Here is a 19,198-nt window from a genome sequence, read left to right as displayed (position 1 = left end):
GATTGTTGTTGTACAGGTTACAATATATAACATAATATCTCTGGCTTGCAGTGTACCGTTTGTTTTCGATTGTGAGGTTGATTAGGAAACAAGGGGATAGGTGAGCTTATTTCGATCGATAAGTATAGACAGTTGGAGAGTGTCTTGCATGTCTATCAAGTAAGCGAGACAGTTATTGGAAAGAGTAATTGCATCATTGGTTAAAGAAGCCACATAAGAAACTATAGACTATAAGTAAACATTTATTAAGAAATGTCCGAGAAAGCTATACGGAGAAAATTGGTGATTATCGGTGATGGTGCGTGCGGTAAAACATCGTTACTTTATGTGTTTACGCTGGGGAAATTCCCTGAACAATACCATCCTACAGTGTTTGAGAACTATGTAACAGATTGTCGCGTTGATGGGATAAAAGTATCTCTGGCATTGTGGGATACAGCAGGACAAGAAGAATACGAAAGATTAAGACCATTTTCTTATTCAGGGGCAGATGTAATACTGATTGCTTTTTCTGTGGACAATGTTGAATCTCTACATAATGCCAGGACAAAATGGGCCGAAGAAGCGTTCAGGTACTGTCCAGATGCACCTGTGATACTTGTAGGGCTAAAGGAAGATTTGAGGAAATCAAAACAAGAAGGCATAGTTTTCGTAAATAGAGAAGATGCAGAACAAGTAGCGAAGGCCATTGGGGCTAAAAAGTATTTGGAATGCAGTGCGTTGACTGGTGAAGGTGTCGATGATGTTTTTGAGTTGGCCACAAGATCAAGCTTGCTAATGCACAAAGAACCGGACCATTTTTGTTGTTCGATATCTTAGGACTCCAGTTATACATCTCGGAGATGTACTATATATGATTTTTTATTAGAGGCTCTCAATTTCAAGTGACATTCAGAGGGCCCATAATACATTTATCTTGACGTGAATTTCGCTTCGTGGGGGGAATACTAATAAACTAAAGAGGAACATCACCAACAAAATTGTGAACGAACTTATTCTATAGAAAATTAATTTTTCTCTCATTTTAACCTCTCGAATGAATGCAAAATAATAACACCGACGAGGACCATGGTATCGAGAAAGGACTTACGATATGAACAGATATTCTTTTAATAGAAATAAGCATTCACAAATATCTGGTTACTCCTTTTTTATCTCTGGAATGTGCCATTTACCTACACAAATTTTAGTGGTGTTTGCGTGTATGACTTGAATACACATACACTTTTTATGATTGCAATTGCTGGCATTGCTACCTCTATTTTGATTACTAATTTATTCCATGTATAGAATCATATATTTGCAATATTTAAACGAATAGAATATGAGATCACTTAAATTCCTTTGAGATTTTTCTAGAAAATACTCTACTTGCTATTAAGGTACTAATTAATACTCGAACTCCGATGAATTGCTATTACCGTCACTAAGTACGTTAGTGTTACACGTAAACTGTAAAATACGAAAATTCTGGGAAAATCGAGTTGTGATTTGTATTGTTGATCATATTTTTGATCTGCCAATGCTATTGTTCAAGAACGACAACAACAAGGAATTGCCGCCATCTTCTTAAAGCATCCCGTGAGTGACGTGTTTAGAGTTTTCTTTTATTGTGTTGTACTCGTTACTGTTTGTGAGTTCAGGCAAGAAGTAGATCCTACGCGCTCAATTAGGAAAGCAAAATTGACGTGGGAAGCTCTTTCAGATTTGGGGTTCGTACGGACTAGAACACGTAATTGCAAGCAAGTATCAAAGTTAAAGGATTGATATCGGGTGTTCAAATGAGTGAACCTAAAACCGCTTCTGAAAGATATCAGAAGATATCTCAGTTAGAGCATATTCTTAAGAGACCCGATACATATATTGGATCTGTAGAAATACAAGAACAAGAGCAGTGGATTTATGATGAGGAAACTGATTGTATGATTGACAAGACCGTGAATATTGTTCCAGGTCTATTTAAAATCTTCGATGAAATTCTAGTGAATGCAGCTGATAATAAGGTACGTGATCCCTCAATGAAAAGGATTGATGTTACCATCAACCCTGAGGAAAACTTCATTGAAGTTAGAAACGATGGTAAAGGTATCCCAATTGAAATTCATGAAAAGGAGAAGATCTATATTCCAGAACTAATTTTTGGACACTTGTTGACGTCTTCTAATTATGATGATGATGAAAAAAAGGTCACTGGTGGTAGAAACGGTTACGGTGCCAAATTGTGTAATATATTCTCAACAGAGTTTACTTTGGAGACAGCAGACCCCAAAAATGGCCGTAAGTATGTTCAGACGTGGGAAAACAATATGAATGTGTGTCATCCGCCTAAGATTACCTCTTATAAGAAAGGTCCATCGTATACTAAAGTAGCATTTAAGCCTGACTTGAGCAGATTTGGTATGGAGTCACTAGACAGTGATATATTGGGTGTGATGCGTCGTCGTGTTTATGATATTAACGGTTCTGTACGTGATGTTAATGTTTACCTGAATGGAAAACCATTGAAGATAAGGAATTTCAAGAACTACGTGGAATTGTATTTGAAGTCATTAGAAAAGATGAGGAAAATGGACAATGGTGAATCAGACACTACTCCAAGTAATATTCCAACTATTTTATATGAACGTGTCAGTGACAGATGGGAAATAGCCTTTGCAGTCTCCGATATTTCTTTCAAGCAGGTTTCATTTGTTAACTCAATTGCTACAACAACGGGTGGTACTCATGTTAATTATATTGCTGATCAAATCGTCAGAAAAGTTTCTGATATCCTTAAGAAGAAGAAGAAAAATATTAAGCCATATCAAATCAAGAATAACATGTTCATATTTATCAACTGTCTAATTGAAAATCCTGCATTCACATCGCAAACAAAAGAGCAACTGACCACAAGAGTTAAAGATTTTGGATCAAGGTGTGATATTAGTAGCGACTATATCAATAAAATTATGAAAACTGATTTAGCCACAAAGATTTTTGAAATTGCTGATGAGAATGCTAATAATGCACTAAAGAAATCAGATGGTTCCAGGAAGTCAAGAATTACTGATTATCCAAAATTAGAAGATGCCAATAAAGCAGGTACTAAAGATGGTTACAAATGTACGCTTATTTTGACAGAGGGTGACTCTGCCTTGTCCTTAGCAGTTGCTGGTTTAGCTGTTGTTGGTAGAGATTACTACGGTTGTTATCCGCTAAGAGGTAAAATGTTAAATGTTAGAGAGGCCACTGCAGATCAGATTCTAAAAAATGCTGAAATTCAGGCCATAAAAAAGATCATGGGTCTTCAACACAGAAAGAAGTATGAAGATACGAAATCACTAAGATATGGGCACTTGATGATTATGACAGATCAAGATCATGACGGTTCACATATCAAGGGTTTGATTATCAACTTTATTGAGACATCTTTTCCTGGTTTGCTAGATATTCCTGGTTTCTTAATTGAGTTCATCACTCCAATTGTCAAAGTGACTATCACCAAGCCAATCAAAAAGGTAATCTCGTTTTTCAATCTTCCAGATTATGAAAAATGGAGAGAAGAAGAGTCTCATAAGTACAGTTGGAAGCAGAAGTACTACAAGGGTTTAGGTACCTCCACAAGTCCAGAAATTATTGAATATTTTTCTAATCTAGATACGCATTTGAAAAAGTTTCATGCTTTACAAGGGGATGATAAGGACCTCATAGACTTGGCATTCTCAAAGAAGAAAGCTGATGATAGAAAAGAATGGCTACGTCAATATGAGCCTGGTACAGTCTTGGACCCAACTCTAAATGAAATTCCAATAAGTGATTTTATTAATAAAGAGTTGATTTTATTCTCTTTGGCGGACAATGTTAGATCTATTCCTAGTGTACTTGATGGTTTTAAACCTGGTCAAAGAAAGGTTTTGTATACTTGTTTCAAGAAGAATCTAACTACAGAAAAGAAGGTTGCTAATTTAGCTCCAGCTGTCAGTGATTACACTGCTTATCATCATGGTGAACAGGCCCTTGTTCAAACTATTATTGGTATGGCTCAAAATTTTGTTGGTACTAATAACATATATTTCTTGAAGCCGAATGGTGCCTTTGGTACAAGAGCTACTGGTGGTAAGGATGCTGCTGCTGCAAGATATATCTACACTGAGCTGAATAAAATTGCGAGAAAAGTATTCCATCCTGCTGATGATCCTCTTTTCCGCTATGTTCAAGAAGATGAAAAGACTGTTGAGCCTGAGTGGTATCTTCCAGTCGTACCAATGGTGCTAATTAATGGTGCAGAAGGTATTGGTACTGGTTGGAGTACCAGTATTCCTCCATTTAATCCTCTAGATGTTGTTAACAATATCAGGCATTTATTGAATGATGAAGAAATGGATGATATGCACCCATGGTTTAGAGGTTGGACTGGTACAATGGAAAAAATTGAGTCACAGAGATACAGGATGTATGGTAGAATTGAACAAGTTGGTCCAAATACACTTGAAATTACTGAACTTCCTGCTAGAACTTGGACTTCTACCATTAAGGAGCATCTATTGCTAGGTTTAGGTGGTAGTGAAAAGGTTAAGCCTTGGATCAAAGATATGGAGGAACAGCACGCTGAAACTATCAAGTTTATAATTAAATTGACAGATGAAGAAATGACTAAAACTAGAAAACTTGGATTTTATGAAAGATTTAAACTGATATCGCCAATTAGTCTACAAAATATGGTCGCCTTTGACTACAGAGGTAAGATCAAGAAATATGATCATGTTCATGAAATTTTAAAAGATTTCTATGAGGTTAGATTAGAATATTATCAAAAGAGAAAGGATTATATGACAGGTAGATTACAATGGGAGGCTGAAAAATTGTCTTTCCAAGTTAAATTTATCAAGATGATCATTGATAAATCTCTAATTGTCACAAATAAACCAAAGAAGCAATTGATATCCGAACTTGAGGAATTAGGTTTCCCTAGAATCAATAAAGAAGGAAAACCACACTTCGGTAAGATTGATGAAGAAGTTGAAGCTATAATTAGTGAAGACGAAGATGAGGACTTGGAAGAGAGTGAAGAAGCTACTAGAAAGAAGGACAAGGACGATGAAAGTACTGTTAATGGGCCTGAAGAACTCTTTGGTACTTATGAATACCTGTTAGGTTTAAAGATTTGGTCTTTAACAAAAGAACGTTACGAAAAACTTTTGAAGCAGAAGCAAGAAAAAGAAACTGAGCTCGAAAATCTGTTGAAACTTTCTGCCAAGGATCTATGGAATAATGACTTGGATGACTTTTTGACTGCGTATGAGGACTTCCAAAAAATGGACTTGTTCTTGCGTAACAGTGCTGTTCCAAAAACAAAAGGTGGGAAAAGGAAGAGAAAAGGTGGTGATGACGATGACTATGATCCATCGGGTAAGAAGAAACCTGCAAGAAGAATTAAGAAAATTAAGAAGGAAGACGATTTCGATAGAATTTTGATCAAACCTCAGGCGAAGATAAAGGCTAAGAGGCCCGTTAAAGTAAAGGTCGAACCACCATCTTCAGCTGCATCAACACCCAGCGTAAAAGAAGAACTTGGGGTTTCAGATGTAACGAGTAACGCTTCTACCCCATCAACTACTATATTTGATCAAAAGGTCAAACAAGAGAATAGTGACGAGAGTGGAATAAGCGCATTTTCTAGTAAGTTCAACAAGATCGCTTCAGCCTTTGATGAAGATGCACCATTAGATCAAATTACGTCAGAGGATACCTCTGTAAAGGAATCAAGTGCTCCTGCAGCAAAGAAAAAAGCTCCACCCAAGAGAAAAGCCAAAGTAGTCGAATCTTCTGAAGACGAACTCTCTGATGCAAACTTGTCAGAGCAAGACGATGAAGAAGTCGTACCAGTCAGAAGACAAAGGTCCTCTAGACAGACAGCAAAGAAGTCATATGCTGAGCCTATAGAGATATCGGATGAAGAAGATTTCATTGACGATGATGAGGATGAAGAAGTTGACTCTGATGAATCTTTCAATGATGAATGATTGCATAACATACATATAGTAAAGTCGGTTGGGGTAAACATCTGCATTTACTGTTACGTATTATTTTTTTTGTATCTTTAATGAGACTTTAAAATACTGAAATGTGGTCTCAAGTGAGTATGTAATATAGTTCTTTTACGTTTTATAGCAACCATCTGTTATTATCATAAAAGTTTGGCCATGATATCGGAGAAAGACAAGTTTTGCTCCTTCTTATTTATGAAGAACTCAATTCAAGGGTTGATTACCAAAATGTAAAATTAGATAGCAACCTTTTGAAATTTAATGAAAAGTCTAGTAAACTTAAAGTGTTCATAAACAGAAATCTATTTATAAGTGCAGCAAGGGTTTTAAAAACGATTAATGTCTGATAACAGTGAAGTACAAGGTATACATCCAGTCGAGTTAAGTGTGTATTCGTTGGTTTCATCAGACCTGGATAATCTATACCAAGCAATCAACGAACTGCGAGAGTCCCAAGCACTACTGATCTTAAAGTTGCGGACTGTAAGAGACTCGTTAAGGCTGGAGAACGAGCTCTTGTTTGACTCCAACGAATATAAAGCCCAATTTAAAGAGGTAAACAATCTGCAGAAACGGTTACAAAAGATAACTTTACGCTTGAAAGATCTTGAGAGAAGATCCAGTCAATTAACTACCAGCTCGTGAAGATATGTGTAAGCCTTCTGAAATACGTCAATATTCATGATCTAGCATATAATTTCCCATTTTGTAATTTCGAGTACGTATTTGTATATTCTCACAAGCGCAGAATAGTGTATAAAACAGTAATCCATAGACTAGTAACGGAAGAAAGGATCAATTTCAGTACCAGTTCAGCACCAGTTCAGTACCATTTCAGTACCATAGCGGTAGAGATTATCCATAATTTGAGTAATATTAGTATATAACTAACTATTACAATTTGAAGTGTAGAAGGTACATGTGACTTATTACTCGTATGCATAGATTTTGGGAGTATTTTGCCATTTTTCCGGCGAGAAGCAAAATTCAAAGCAATTCGGAAAAGGAAACTTTGGGATTTCGAAGTAAGAGCCCATTTTAATGGTCATTAAAAAGGGAACAGATATCAGATTGGATTACAGGATTCTACTTCGTGAAGCTCCGATTGGTCTTAGGTAGTGTAACCATCTATCACTGGGCGCTTTCATTGTTTTTGATCTACCTCGAAGCACTAACTCATCGGATATCTATTATTTTTTTTGACACCTGTGTCTTTGAAACATCTTTATAAATTTGTTCTCGATTGAGGTATTTGCAGGAATTATTGCATATTCTTTTGGAGATCTTTTGACATTTGGAGCACGATTTAGCAATTGTGAAAGCATTCCTCATCATAAAAGTAAGGAAATTGGTACTGGTAATACTTGAAATACAGAACAAAAATTAATTATGCCAATCAAATCATTAGAGTCTTACTTGTTTGAGAGATCTTTGGTGGGCTCCTATTCCATAGAGAGCTTAGCCAATTGCACTCTAGGTATTGATGTTAACCACTATGTGTCAAGGTTACTTACCAGCAAGAGGGAGCAGTACTTGGATGCAATTGGGGGTTTTCCCACTAGCTTAAAGCTGTACTTGGAAAGCGATTTGAAAGTTTACAATGAGTATAATATCACCCCAATTTTCATTTTCAATGGGTCGTTGACTCATGATCAATTGGAGAATGAAGGTTATTTCTCAGCTGCGTCAAAGGAGTCTGCTAAAGCTGCATCTAATGGTGCGACAACTTCAGGTCCAAATGCTGCGACTAACCCAACAATGCGCTCAAACAAGGAGACTGTCCTGGCCCAGAGACATAGAGCTTGGACTCAGTGGAACAACCTTGTTACCAGCAACCAAGAGTCATACATTGACCAACCAATCCAGCCACAAGAACCATTTAGATATACAACTACAATCGATCCAAAGGCATATCAAGCAGATCTTATTTCTTACTTTATCGAACACGATATAATGTACCAAGTTGCACCATATACTTCATGGATTCAACTTGCATATCTATTTGAGAATGAGTTCATCGATGCTATTTACGGCCCAACAGACTGTCTAATGCTTCCAAAGGTAGACAAGTTTATCTTAGGTATGGAATTCCCAAATAAAGAGTTTAGATTTATTGAAAAGTCAAGAGTCCTAAAGGAGTTTGGCATTACTCATGAGGAGTTAGTTGACATTTCCATGGCTGTTGGAAATGACTTGCAACCAGTCACATTACCTCCATTGCAAATCTATCCTGTTCCACAACTTTTTGATATTGCTTTGGAAATGGTTTTGAATGCAGGGACAAATTTCTACACATATGAATTAACCAATCCTATCAAATCCGAAAAAGATCAATATTTGATTAAATATCAAAAGGGCTACGCAGCCTTGAAGTTTATGCCTGTCTTGAAAGCGAACGGTAGAGTGGAACTTTTGAGTGAGAATGAGAATTCTGATGAAGCCCAAAAAGAAAATTCGGCTACACACACTTCCCCAGGTGAATCCGATAATGAAAAGAAGAAAAGTATCCCCAGTGCTTCATTTGATGATCCTGACGCAATTCCTGCTGATGTTCACGATTTTATTGCTCAAAGATTGCCACATGAGTATTACTTTTACCGTTCCATTGGTTTGGTTACAGGAAAGTTGTTTGATGCGATTACAACTGGAGTTTATCCAGAAGAGCCACCATTGGATGGTGGCTCTTCCAATTCATACAGAAAGCTTGTCGAAAAATCCGTTGATGCCTTTAAGAATCAAGAGGTAAACTTGCTTACTCAACCAATTAACAGATACTACCAGATCAAACAAATTAAACATGTCAAATGGTTTGCCCCAGAGGAAAGCGTTCAATTGACCAATAGAATGACACCTTCAGCTTTTGAAAAAATTAATCGAATAATAGTGAAAACTGATAGTGAAGCTCCATTTTCACTACTATCATTTTTACAATTGTTGTCAACTTCAGACAATTTAGGTGACAAATTTATCTCAAATGAAGTTATTTTCCCTGCATCAGTGAATCATGAAAAGAAACTACACAGCGCTTTTGATTTGCTTGCGACATGTTTTTTGAGAACATTAGTTGTTCTAGGGTTCTTTGATTGTAACATATCGAAGAAGGAATTAACTCCAACAAAATGGGGTGAGGTCTTGATGAAATTACCAGAACTACAGGTATCCAAGGACTACATCGAACCAATTTTCATTTTGATGGTGTTCTTAAAACTAGATGTGCTTGAACTAGGAAAAGATACTGTACCATCTACCACTTCAGCACTATCTGAAGCCACACTAAGATCGTATCCAGATGCTTCACAACATATTTTAATAATAGCCAGAATCTTAACACTATTCCAGATTAAACAAAAGCCATCTAACTACCATGGTCCAATAGATAAGAAGACACTTGTTTTCAGAGATCACCTGGCATTTGTTAAAGAGAATCTGAATGAACTGTTTGAAGCAATAACCGTTTCCTCATTAACATCTGGTGAATTTGATAGATTAAACCTAGATAATTTTAACTGGAAAAAGTCTGTTGTGAGAAGTATGCCATTTAAACTAGACACACCAAATACCATAATGGCTATGATGTGGGAGTTCTTTTTGCAAAAATATCTTCACAATGGCAATGCCAAAGCGGACGCGTTGTCATTGGTGGCTACTGATTTCAGTACTTACAAGTCCACTCCAGACCTTGATGAAAAATTCCAAGAATCTTTAGAATTCTTACAACAGGTTAAAGCAGTTGCAAAAGAACTGGCAAATAACAATCTAATAAAAGCCTCTGATGCATCACTACTATCAGCTGCTACAGATTTTGCTATATCTGCTTATTCATCTTCCTAATGAATTTTTTGATATCAATGTGTAATACTTCTCTGACACTTTGAGCTCTAGGATAGAACGATAATGCATGATAAGAAGCACAAATCCTGGACATTCCTTAGATAGAGAGATGAATGGATGCTGTTAATCGGTTGAGCTTGCTTTACGCAGAATTGTACATACTTGCTGAAGTTCATTCAATGGTATACATTAATGATTCTATATTGTATATAAACACGCCGAATGTTAAAAGTGCTTCTTGTCCTTTAAGAAATAAATTCCAATGATCTTTTTTTGCATCATAAGCTAAGATTTTTTTAATGCCATTTTTTTTTTGTTTATATACTACTAGATACATTACAATATTTAGAGTTATTGATTTTAGTTCCACATAAACCATAAAAACTACGTAGAACCAACTTCTGCCTTCAGTGATCCAAGTTCTTGCCTTTTTTGTTGCAAGTAGGTCTCTAACATCTGTACTTGTTGATCAATGTTATCTAGATCATCTGTGACATATTTTACATTAGCATTACTATCTGGGTTTGGATGGTTCAAATCATTTTCCATGAATGCTAACAAACCCTTAAACTGATTTAACGATTCTTTACTCATTTTAATTGTACCTTGTAATGTTGAGGATGTACTTCCAGTGGTTAAATTCTCAAGGCTGTGCTCCAAACGATCCAATTCGTCGCCCAGTTTTGTCACATCATTCTTTGTGGGTTCCTTTGTGTCTAGTCTCTTTAAGTCGGCTTGTTTAGAGGACAGGTCATATTCAACTCTTTGCTTATTGCACACTTCTGCCAATGCAGGTGGTAATTCTGATGGAATTGATGTTCCAATATCATTGCGTTGTCTTAGGCAATGGATAAAATACATAGCTGGATCCCTATCAATGGATGGTAAATCCCTAGGGTTTATCAACTTCCAAGTCCTTTCCATATCGCTTACACCAATATTGAAAAACTTTGACTTCAAAGCCAGGCTTAACTCCGCAAAAGTGACAGTACCATCCGCCATTGGTCCACATGTGGATAGTATCTTTTCATAGTATGTCTTATCCTCTGGTGATATATACCAGTCAACATCTGGAACTTCTTGTCTTGGAATCTCAGCATTCTCTTGTTGCTTAGCTTTCTGTCTTTCCTTAATCAACTTAGCTTTGCTTCCCGGAACTAACCATTCAGGGAGTTCATCAGGAACAGAATCAATGTTCTTATTTACCATATCAAAAATTAACCTCATACAGATCACAAATTCCTCAAAATCAAGGTTATCATCGTCATCAATATCGGCAAGAAACCATATCTTGTTCAATATCGAAGAATCCAGCTTCGAATTGTAAAGAATGGGCAACACCTGATCGTGGCTTACTTTGTTCTCAACCGGCTTCAAACCGGAGAAAATCTGCCAATACTTCTTGATCTCAAACTGCTCTAACTTAGGCATCGCCAATTGTACTTCCTTTTCCCTACTAAACTTCACGTCCTTGTCCAAATACTCCAATAGTCTCCTTTTTAATGCAACAAATTCAGCCCAATAGGCTCTTCTTATCCCATTTTTCTTGTGAAAAAAAAAAGTCCTGAAATTGACCATTTCAAGGCGAAAATCCTTTAAATTAAAATTTTAGAGCCCTGGGGTGACCGATGAGCCTGAGTGAAGCTTGGCATTTTCTTCAGTACTGTACTTCGTGTTAATATTCGGCATTGGTCGTGTATCTTATAAACATTAAGGCTGTTTTGGTTGACTTTGTATGGCCCATAAGAGTGACTCTAGGCGATTTTATTTACTCAAACTTTTGTTTTTGAAAAGTATTATTGCAAGTGTTAGTAATGGCAGGTAGTAATGCTGATGATTCGAGATATGAACGGCTGTTTAAGGACTTAGATGTCGATGGTAATGGTCGGATAGATTTACGGGCTTTGAAACGGGCTTTCAAAGAGAAAGACCACCCTTTGAGTAAAAGTGATGATGCCTTACATCTTCTCTTCAATGCCATGGACTCAAATCATGACTCCGTTATAGACATCGAAGATTTCAAAAAGTATGCTAGGAAAGCTGAAGAACAGATAGAACTCGGGTTTCAACGAATAGATGCAGACAACGATGGGAAAATTAAAACTAGTGAGCTAACTGAGTATCTACACTCATTGTCAACTTCAGCTGACAATGGTGTACGACCAGAGGATAAGCAAGTTATGAAGCCAAGATTTAATAGTTTCATAAAATGGGCTTTCTTGAGAAGAAAAGCAAAGTCTAGCTCTGACCCTGAATATATAACCTACGACCAATGGAGAGATTTTCTGCTAATGATGCCTCGAGAACAAGGCTCGAGACTACATACTGCTTACTCGTATTTTTATTTATTCAATGAGGATGTGGATCTGTCTTCTGAAGGTGATATGACTTTGATTAACGACTTTATAAAAGGGTTTGGTTTCTTCATCGCAGGTGGTATTTCTGGTGTTATTTCTCGTACTTGTACTGCACCGTTTGATAGATTGAAGGTGTTTTTAATTGCTAGAACAGATTTATCATCTACTTTGTTAAACTCCACAGAGGACGTGCTGGCTAAAAATCCACATGCCAAACCAAACAAACTTAGATCTCCATTAGTTAAAGCCATAATAAGTCTTTATAGACAAGGTGGTATAAAGTCTTTCTATGTGGGGAATGGTTTAAACGCTTTGAAAGTGTTTCCTGAAAGTTCAATTAAATTCGGGTCATTTGAAATTACAAAGAAATTAATGACAAAAGTAGAAAATTGTAAAGACACTAAAGATCTGTCCAAATTATCAACTTTCATTGCAGGTGGGTTAGCGGGTGTTTGTGCACAATTTTCTGTTTACCCAATTGATACACTGAAATTTAGAATGCAATGTGCCCCATTGAATGCAGAATTGAAAGGTAGAAAACTAATGATTCAAACAGCGAAAGAAATGTACACCGAAGGTGGTCTAAAGTTATTCTACAGAGGTGTTACTGTTGGTGTACTTGGTATCTTTCCGTATGCAGCATTAGATCTTGGAACTTTCAGTATGTTGAAAAAATGGTACATTTCATCAAAGGCAAAAAAATTAAATAAGAAAGAAGAAGATGTGGAACTCAGCAACTTAGTCGTTCTACCAATGGGTGCCTTTAGTGGTACCTTTGGTGCCACTGTAGTCTATCCAATCAATTTACTGAGAACAAGACTGCAAGCACAAGGTACCTTTGCTCATCCTTATAGATATGACGGCTTCAGGGACGTCCTGCTAAAAACTATCCAAAGAGAAGGTTACCCAGGTCTCTTTAAAGGTTTGGTACCAACTTTAGCTAAAGTGTGTCCTGCTGTCTCTATCAGCTATTTATGTTATGAAAACTTGAAAAAGTTAATGAAATTGCAGTCTTAACCAAGAATTTTAGCTTAATGATGCTACGAAAAGGAGTTTAGTTCATGTCATACTCTTCCATATTTGAAATAGGAAAAAATACATTTTTTTGGTCACATCAACTAGCCAACGAAACTTAAACAGCAAAAGAAAGTTAAGGATGTAATCATTAGAACAACAATTTGAAACATATTCCTGCATGCAACTATTTTTCTGTTTGAATCTACAATTGCTCCCCTTCTTGTAATTAAGAGTAGAAAGATTCGAGATCCGTTATTAGTAAAAACTGAAATCACTCATCAATGGTCTGCGAAGAAAAGTTTTCATATTGGTACATAATATTTTTATAAATTAGATGTTAATATTCTTTTCGAACTCCAAGTCACTTATATAGCATGCATTTACCTGTTGAAAAAAAAAGGTTACTGCTGATGCGAGCTTTCGCGATGAGCTTCATTTTGAAGAATAGTAGTACAAAATTTAGAAGATGGATGATCCAGCTAATCTTCAGATTAAAACCAACCGCATTTTGATCAATCACACAGTTGAAGTCCTTTGCTTTACCTAATTTGCAGACTATCATGCCAATTAGTCAAATATCAGAGCAAGACGTCCATAGAATCACATCAGGCCAAGTCATCATTGATTTGGCGTCCGCTGTAAAAGAGCTGGTAGAGAATAGTTTGGACGCTCAAGCAACCCAGATAGACATAACGTTCAGAAAGTACGGTATAGATGGACTAGAAGTGTCTGATAATGGTACAGGAATTTCGAAGGACGACTATGAGAGCCTCGCCCTAAAACATCACACTTCAAAGATTAAAAATTTTGACGATGTATTAACAAATATCAATACCCTAGGATTCCGTGGAGAAGCTTTATCATCATTATGTGGCATTGCTCGAATGGCAGTCATTACTACTACACAGCCTCCGCGTGCTGATAGACTTGAATACGATATGGCAGGCCATCTTTCAAGTAAATCCACCACAACAAGAAATAAAGGTACCACCGTAATAATAAGTGACCTATTCCACAATCTTCCAGTTAGACAAAAGGATTTTGAAAGAACAGCTAAGAGGCATTTCACTAAATGTATTACTTTATTACAGAGTTATGCAATTATAAATGAGAGCGTAAGAATTACAGTAACTAATATTACCTCCACTGGCAAGAAAAACAACATACTTTCAACAGCGGCAAACCAAAATTTAAACAAAAGAATTATTAGCATATTTGGTTCTACAAGTTTAAGGGGCCTTTCACCGATATCACTAACTTTGGATATGAATCCATTTAAAAAGAATATTAAGAGTCGATACGTAGACGACCCCGATTTTGACAATATGGACTATAAAGTAAAAGTCACCGGATTATTTTCGCAGAATTCTTTTGGTTGTGGCAGAACTTCTAAGGATCGTCAATTTATTTTCATGAATAAACGCCCGATTGATTATCCAGCTGTGGTTAAATGCTGCAATGAAGTCTACAGAACATATAATAATGTCCAATATCCCATGTTCATATTAAATTTTGAACTTACACCTGATTTAATCGACGTGAATATAACACCAGATAAGAGAACAGTAGTGTTGCATAATGAGCAAAGTGTTATCGATGTTTTATATGAAAATTTAAGCGACTATTTTGATACACAAGATATGGCACTACCCAAAGAAGAACCACAGGATCATATTTCAAAAAGGCGAAGGTTATTAGACCATCCATCGGATTCTGCTGATGATGGATCCTCTTCACAGTTAGAAATCAGTTCAACAAATGAAAGCTCTTTTGTAACCCCCATTGAGATGGACATAACTGAGCTAGTAGAGACTAACAGCTTTGAATATGACGGAAAGGAGTCTTTGCCGGCATCAGAACCGGACTTTCGTAACGATATAGAGGATGATAATATGCAATGCAATAGCAGTCCTTCAAAAGAGCCCCACTCTCCAGATGATAATTACAATGAAATTCATAAAGAACAAGAGTTATCTGAGGTATATGCCCCACAAAGAAATCTCAGAAGACCCAAGGTAGTGAACATAGAAGAGTTTGCTAACCCTATTCATGAACCAGAAAGTTATATAGCTAAGAATGGGTCGCCTAAAAAGTCACAAGAATCACTTATACTACAAATCGACGACAAAGTGTACAAGCAAACTGTAACAGTGAATAACAATAGCGATATTGTATCAATAGAGAATATAACTCCAAGCAAAGAATACGACTCCCAACATAGTACTGCAAGAGAGAATGATAGTAAGACTGAAAGCCAAGAGACAGATTCATGCGAAAGTTGCAAAGATGATTCTAACATACCTGGATTGAGATCGAACGATGAATTGCTCGAATATGATGACGACAAAGATGAGGATTTAGCGTCATTCCATCCCACGGACTACAACATTAGATCACCTATTAAGTCAGTAACCAGTAGAACTTCGAAGCGTGATACATTCAGATCAATGACTGATAATGTTCTAAGTAAGAACAATATACAACTGCTATCACAGCACCTGGTCGTTCACAATATTGATGATATTGTAAATATATCTAATCTGAAAGAAATAATCACCAACAACACTTACATGAATGAGAGACAAGGTACAAGTAAAATAATAAGAAATTCTGCACTGAATGATTTAGACAAAGGTGCACAATATTTGTCATTATCTGTCAAAAAGAGTGATTTCAAAGACATGAAAGTTGTGGGCCAGTTTAATTTGGGGTTTATTCTAGTCACTAGAAACATGGGTAGCAATTATGACCTGTTTATTGTAGATCAACATGCTAGCGACGAGAAGTTTAATTTTGAGAACTTGCAACAAACTACAAGGTTCAAATCACAAAAATTAATTTCGCCAGAAACTATTGAATTAAGTGTCATTGATGAACTAATAGTAATGGATAATCTAAGTGTATTCGAGAGAAATGGGTTTAAGATTGAAATAGATGAAGATGCAATGGCAGGACACAAGGTCAAGCTGATTAGCATTCCAGTCTCAAAACGAACAATATTCGGAGTTGCAGATTTCCAAGAACTGGTATACTTGATTAAAGAGGATGGAGGTACAAACAAGAGTAACATAAAATGTAGTAAAATACGAGCAATGTTTGCAATGAGAGCTTGCAGAAGTAGTATCATGGTTGGAAAACCGCTAAATATGAGAACCATGACGAGGGTGGTACAAAACCTGAGTACTCTGGATAAGCCTTGGAATTGTCCTCATGGCCGCCCAACTATGAGGCATCTAATGGAGTTGCAAAATTGGAAGTCGTTCTCGGAAGACTATAAATTATAAAATTTAGCAATTTGTTTCCTGTTTACAGTGCAGACTTTATTATGAATATGATAGTGTTTAGATTTGTCATCTGAAGGATATATATAGACTATTGTTGTAAATTTGAAATGACAATTAAAAATTTCAAATTATCTATGTACATGAATAGTTTAGGGACTCCCAAAAAATTCGACTATTGTAGTATGAAAATATTGCAAGCTACCCCTGCTAGATAATACCTTTACTGGGCAGTGTGGAATGCCCTTACACCTATTCGATTTATCTTTCTAGCCGTCTTTGCGTTATTTCTAGTACGTTGACCTCTAACAGGTAATCCTAACGCATGCCTCATACCTTCATATGAGCCGATCTTCTTCTTCAAAGCAATGTTCTCCCTAACTATAGCTCTAGCGTCACCCTCAATTGTCATATTAGATAGTTCACTAGTTATATTTAATATCTGTGGTTCAGATAACTGATGCATTCTCATCCAAGGATAAAATCCAAGCTTAGAGCATAGTCTCTCAGCTGTTGACTTACCAACACCATAGAATTTAGATGCCAACGCAATTCTTATCACCTCTTTACCTTTGAAGGCCTTACCCAAAATATGGACCACCATTTTCTTTTGGTACAGTAAAGTTGAGTAGTTATCAGCTCACCTTGTTTAAAGTAGCTCCAAAGATATTTATTAGAAAAGTTTCAACAGGCTGATCTACTTATTGCAAATATATTGTTGCTTATGATTGATGAATATTGATTCAATGCTTATAATGCTTGAAAGCTTGTTCCAGTTGGCCAAATTCCGGATGTACTCAAGTGTATTAGTACAAAATGATAATATTACGAGTGTTATCGCTATGCTATTAATTACATTTATTGTATTGGTTTCAAGAATTTTTGTAAGTCATTGAAATGCCGAATAGATATCAATATCCATCATTATATTTTTTCATCTGTACAGTACTTCAATTTCATAATTTTTATATGGTGCTGATATTTTTTGATTATGTCATACATTTTAATGTAAAAGAAAGCGTTTTCTCGATACAATGTTAACTATGATATATCTATTATACAGCAAAATAGTTAGAACTTATAGAATAGAATGAGGTTCCGATAAGATTAAATGCAATTTGTGATGAAAAAAGACGGAAAGCAAAAAGAAATTCGGATGCAAATAAAACTCCAACGAATTAATGGGAAGAAAAAGAATCAAATAAAAATTAAGAATACAACAAAATGCCATAGGTTATGAATGAATAAATTTGTCTCGCTCTGAATTAAGAAAAAAACAACCAGTGAGACATATTTTATGGATTATAACTTTCATGTAACATTCTTCCTAGTTGTTCAACATCTAATCTCTGGATAAATAAATTCCTCAGTAATCCGACCATGGTGATAAAACTTGCTATCCCAACAGGAACAACACAGAATACTGTAATGTTGTAGAGATCAATGTATCTTTTAGTTGTAAAATCGATACTTTTCACAGTGTTTCTTTTTTGTGACCGCCTTTGCGATGTTGCAGATGTTGGTGTCGATGATCGCGACTGTTGACTTCCAATCGTGTTTAGTCTTCTCTGATTTATTTGTGATGGGCTATCCTCATTAGAGATAACCTCATATTCGCTATTATTATCTGGTGTAGCCTCTATAGTTGTAGAATAACTGAATTGTCCATTAATACCTTCTATTTCATCGTCAACATCAATGTCATTGATGTCTAGTTTTTTATTTCTCACATAATTAAGATCAGAGGTCAAATAGCTTTGCCAGATATAGACAGCCGTTAGAATACAACTAATTGTAATCCAAGTGTGTAAAAAATAGTTCTTTTCGGGGGATAAAGATGCTAGTAACATCAGTTCAAATGTTATTATTATCATAGACATAGAAAACATTCTCAAAATTGCTGCCAGAGTAGAGTACTTTACAATCCATCGTACCATTAAAGAATCAAGGATAGCATAAGTCAAGTACAAGGAAACCAAACACCATAGTGCACAGAATAAGTGTTCAGAAGCACGAGCCTTGGTTAGTGCGGTAAACAGCACAGATTCCCAATTCTCTGCACTTGTGTTGTTAACATTATGCTGTGTAACATTCTCCATAGTTCTTAAATTACTAAACTGTACTGAATCACTTATATTAGCAACCATATACGTCTGCCAAAACGCTATTAAACTTTCTCGAAGTGATTGCGGCTCATAAAGCTTTATCGTTGTTTGTATGGATATCTGCCAAGCTTTCTTCAACGACATAAATGTATAATAGACTGGAGGAAGCATAGAGACATCTCTACAGAGTGCCATCAGCAGGTGCTGCTTTGCACTTAGATGGTTTAGAGACATCTTCTTTATGGAACGGTAAGCATCTCGGAGTGACTCCTTCGTCATTTGGCCTGTGCCAGCTTCAGTGGCCATAGTATAAATATTCTAGTTCTTAACAGTTGTATTCAGAAGCGGCTATAAATAATCTCAAGCTTAATTTCTTGTTTCTAAATAGTTGCTCATCTAATTCAATCTTTTATTTTTGTGAATTGGCAGAACTGCTCTTTTGTCTTCTGCGACTCTCCTTTGTTATTTTTCTTTTTTGCGAAGATTTCACAGGCGTCCCCGATGCAGTGCGATGCGATGAGATGCGATGAGGATATATGGAGTTTATATAAACATTGAAGCAGTAGTACAATTCCATTTCG

General features: G+C 36.2%; 9 protein-coding genes across 9 annotated transcripts; 6 read left to right on the top strand and 3 right to left on the bottom strand.

The window, feature by feature from the left end:
- Positions 1 to 252: 252 nt before the first annotated feature.
- RHO2 (Rho family GTPase RHO2) lies at positions 253 to 819 on the top strand (the record flags this gene model as incomplete). The annotated part of the gene is made up of 1 exon (XM_447950.1): positions 253 to 819. The coding sequence occupies one exon, from the start codon at positions 253 to 255 to the stop codon at positions 817 to 819; it is 567 nt and encodes a 188-aa protein (XP_447950.1).
- Positions 820 to 1,781: 962 nt separating this feature from the next.
- TOP2 (DNA topoisomerase 2) lies at positions 1,782 to 6,002 on the top strand (the record flags this gene model as incomplete). The annotated part of the gene is made up of 1 exon (XM_447949.1): positions 1,782 to 6,002. One exon carries the CDS (start codon positions 1,782 to 1,784, stop codon positions 6,000 to 6,002), a length of 4,221 nt encoding a protein of 1,406 aa, XP_447949.1.
- Positions 6,003 to 6,365: 363 nt separating this feature from the next.
- Positions 6,366 to 6,671, top strand: SNN1 (Snn1p; the record flags this gene model as incomplete). Its single annotated transcript, XM_447948.1, has 1 exon — positions 6,366 to 6,671. The coding sequence occupies one exon, from the start codon at positions 6,366 to 6,368 to the stop codon at positions 6,669 to 6,671; it is 306 nt and encodes a 101-aa protein (XP_447948.1).
- Positions 6,672 to 7,415: 744 nt separating this feature from the next.
- On the top strand, positions 7,416 to 9,857 carry MKT1 (Mkt1p; the record flags this gene model as incomplete). The annotated part of the gene is made up of 1 exon (XM_447947.1): positions 7,416 to 9,857. One exon carries the CDS (start codon positions 7,416 to 7,418, stop codon positions 9,855 to 9,857), a length of 2,442 nt encoding a protein of 813 aa, XP_447947.1.
- A 384-nt stretch (positions 9,858 to 10,241) lies between these two features.
- Positions 10,242 to 11,288, bottom strand: END3 (End3p; the record flags this gene model as incomplete). Its single annotated transcript, XM_447946.1, has 1 exon — positions 10,242 to 11,288. One exon carries the CDS (start codon positions 11,286 to 11,288, stop codon positions 10,242 to 10,244), a length of 1,047 nt encoding a protein of 348 aa, XP_447946.1.
- A 383-nt stretch (positions 11,289 to 11,671) lies between these two features.
- SAL1 (Ca(2+)-binding ATP:ADP antiporter SAL1) lies at positions 11,672 to 13,231 on the top strand (the record flags this gene model as incomplete). Its single annotated transcript, XM_447945.1, has 1 exon — positions 11,672 to 13,231. The coding sequence occupies one exon, from the start codon at positions 11,672 to 11,674 to the stop codon at positions 13,229 to 13,231; it is 1,560 nt and encodes a 519-aa protein (XP_447945.1).
- A 560-nt stretch (positions 13,232 to 13,791) lies between these two features.
- PMS1 (ATP-binding mismatch repair protein) lies at positions 13,792 to 16,515 on the top strand (the record flags this gene model as incomplete). The annotated part of the gene is made up of 1 exon (XM_447944.1): positions 13,792 to 16,515. The coding sequence occupies one exon, from the start codon at positions 13,792 to 13,794 to the stop codon at positions 16,513 to 16,515; it is 2,724 nt and encodes a 907-aa protein (XP_447944.1).
- A 220-nt stretch (positions 16,516 to 16,735) lies between these two features.
- SWS2 (mitochondrial 37S ribosomal protein uS13m) lies at positions 16,736 to 17,116 on the bottom strand (the record flags this gene model as incomplete). The annotated part of the gene is made up of 1 exon (XM_447943.1): positions 16,736 to 17,116. One exon carries the CDS (start codon positions 17,114 to 17,116, stop codon positions 16,736 to 16,738), a length of 381 nt encoding a protein of 126 aa, XP_447943.1.
- Positions 17,117 to 17,807: 691 nt separating this feature from the next.
- Positions 17,808 to 18,923, bottom strand: EOS1 (Eos1p; the record flags this gene model as incomplete). The annotated part of the gene is made up of 1 exon (XM_447942.1): positions 17,808 to 18,923. One exon carries the CDS (start codon positions 18,921 to 18,923, stop codon positions 17,808 to 17,810), a length of 1,116 nt encoding a protein of 371 aa, XP_447942.1.
- Between the last annotated feature and the right edge of the window lie 275 nt (positions 18,924 to 19,198).

This window comes from Nakaseomyces glabratus, chromosome J, assembly GCF_010111755.1.
Source record: "Nakaseomyces glabratus chromosome J, complete sequence".
NCBI lineage: Eukaryota > Fungi > Ascomycota > Saccharomycetes > Saccharomycetales > Saccharomycetaceae > Nakaseomyces > Nakaseomyces glabratus.
The sequence above is the reverse complement of the archived record's forward strand: the minus strand, read 5'-3'. Positions and strand labels throughout refer to the sequence as shown.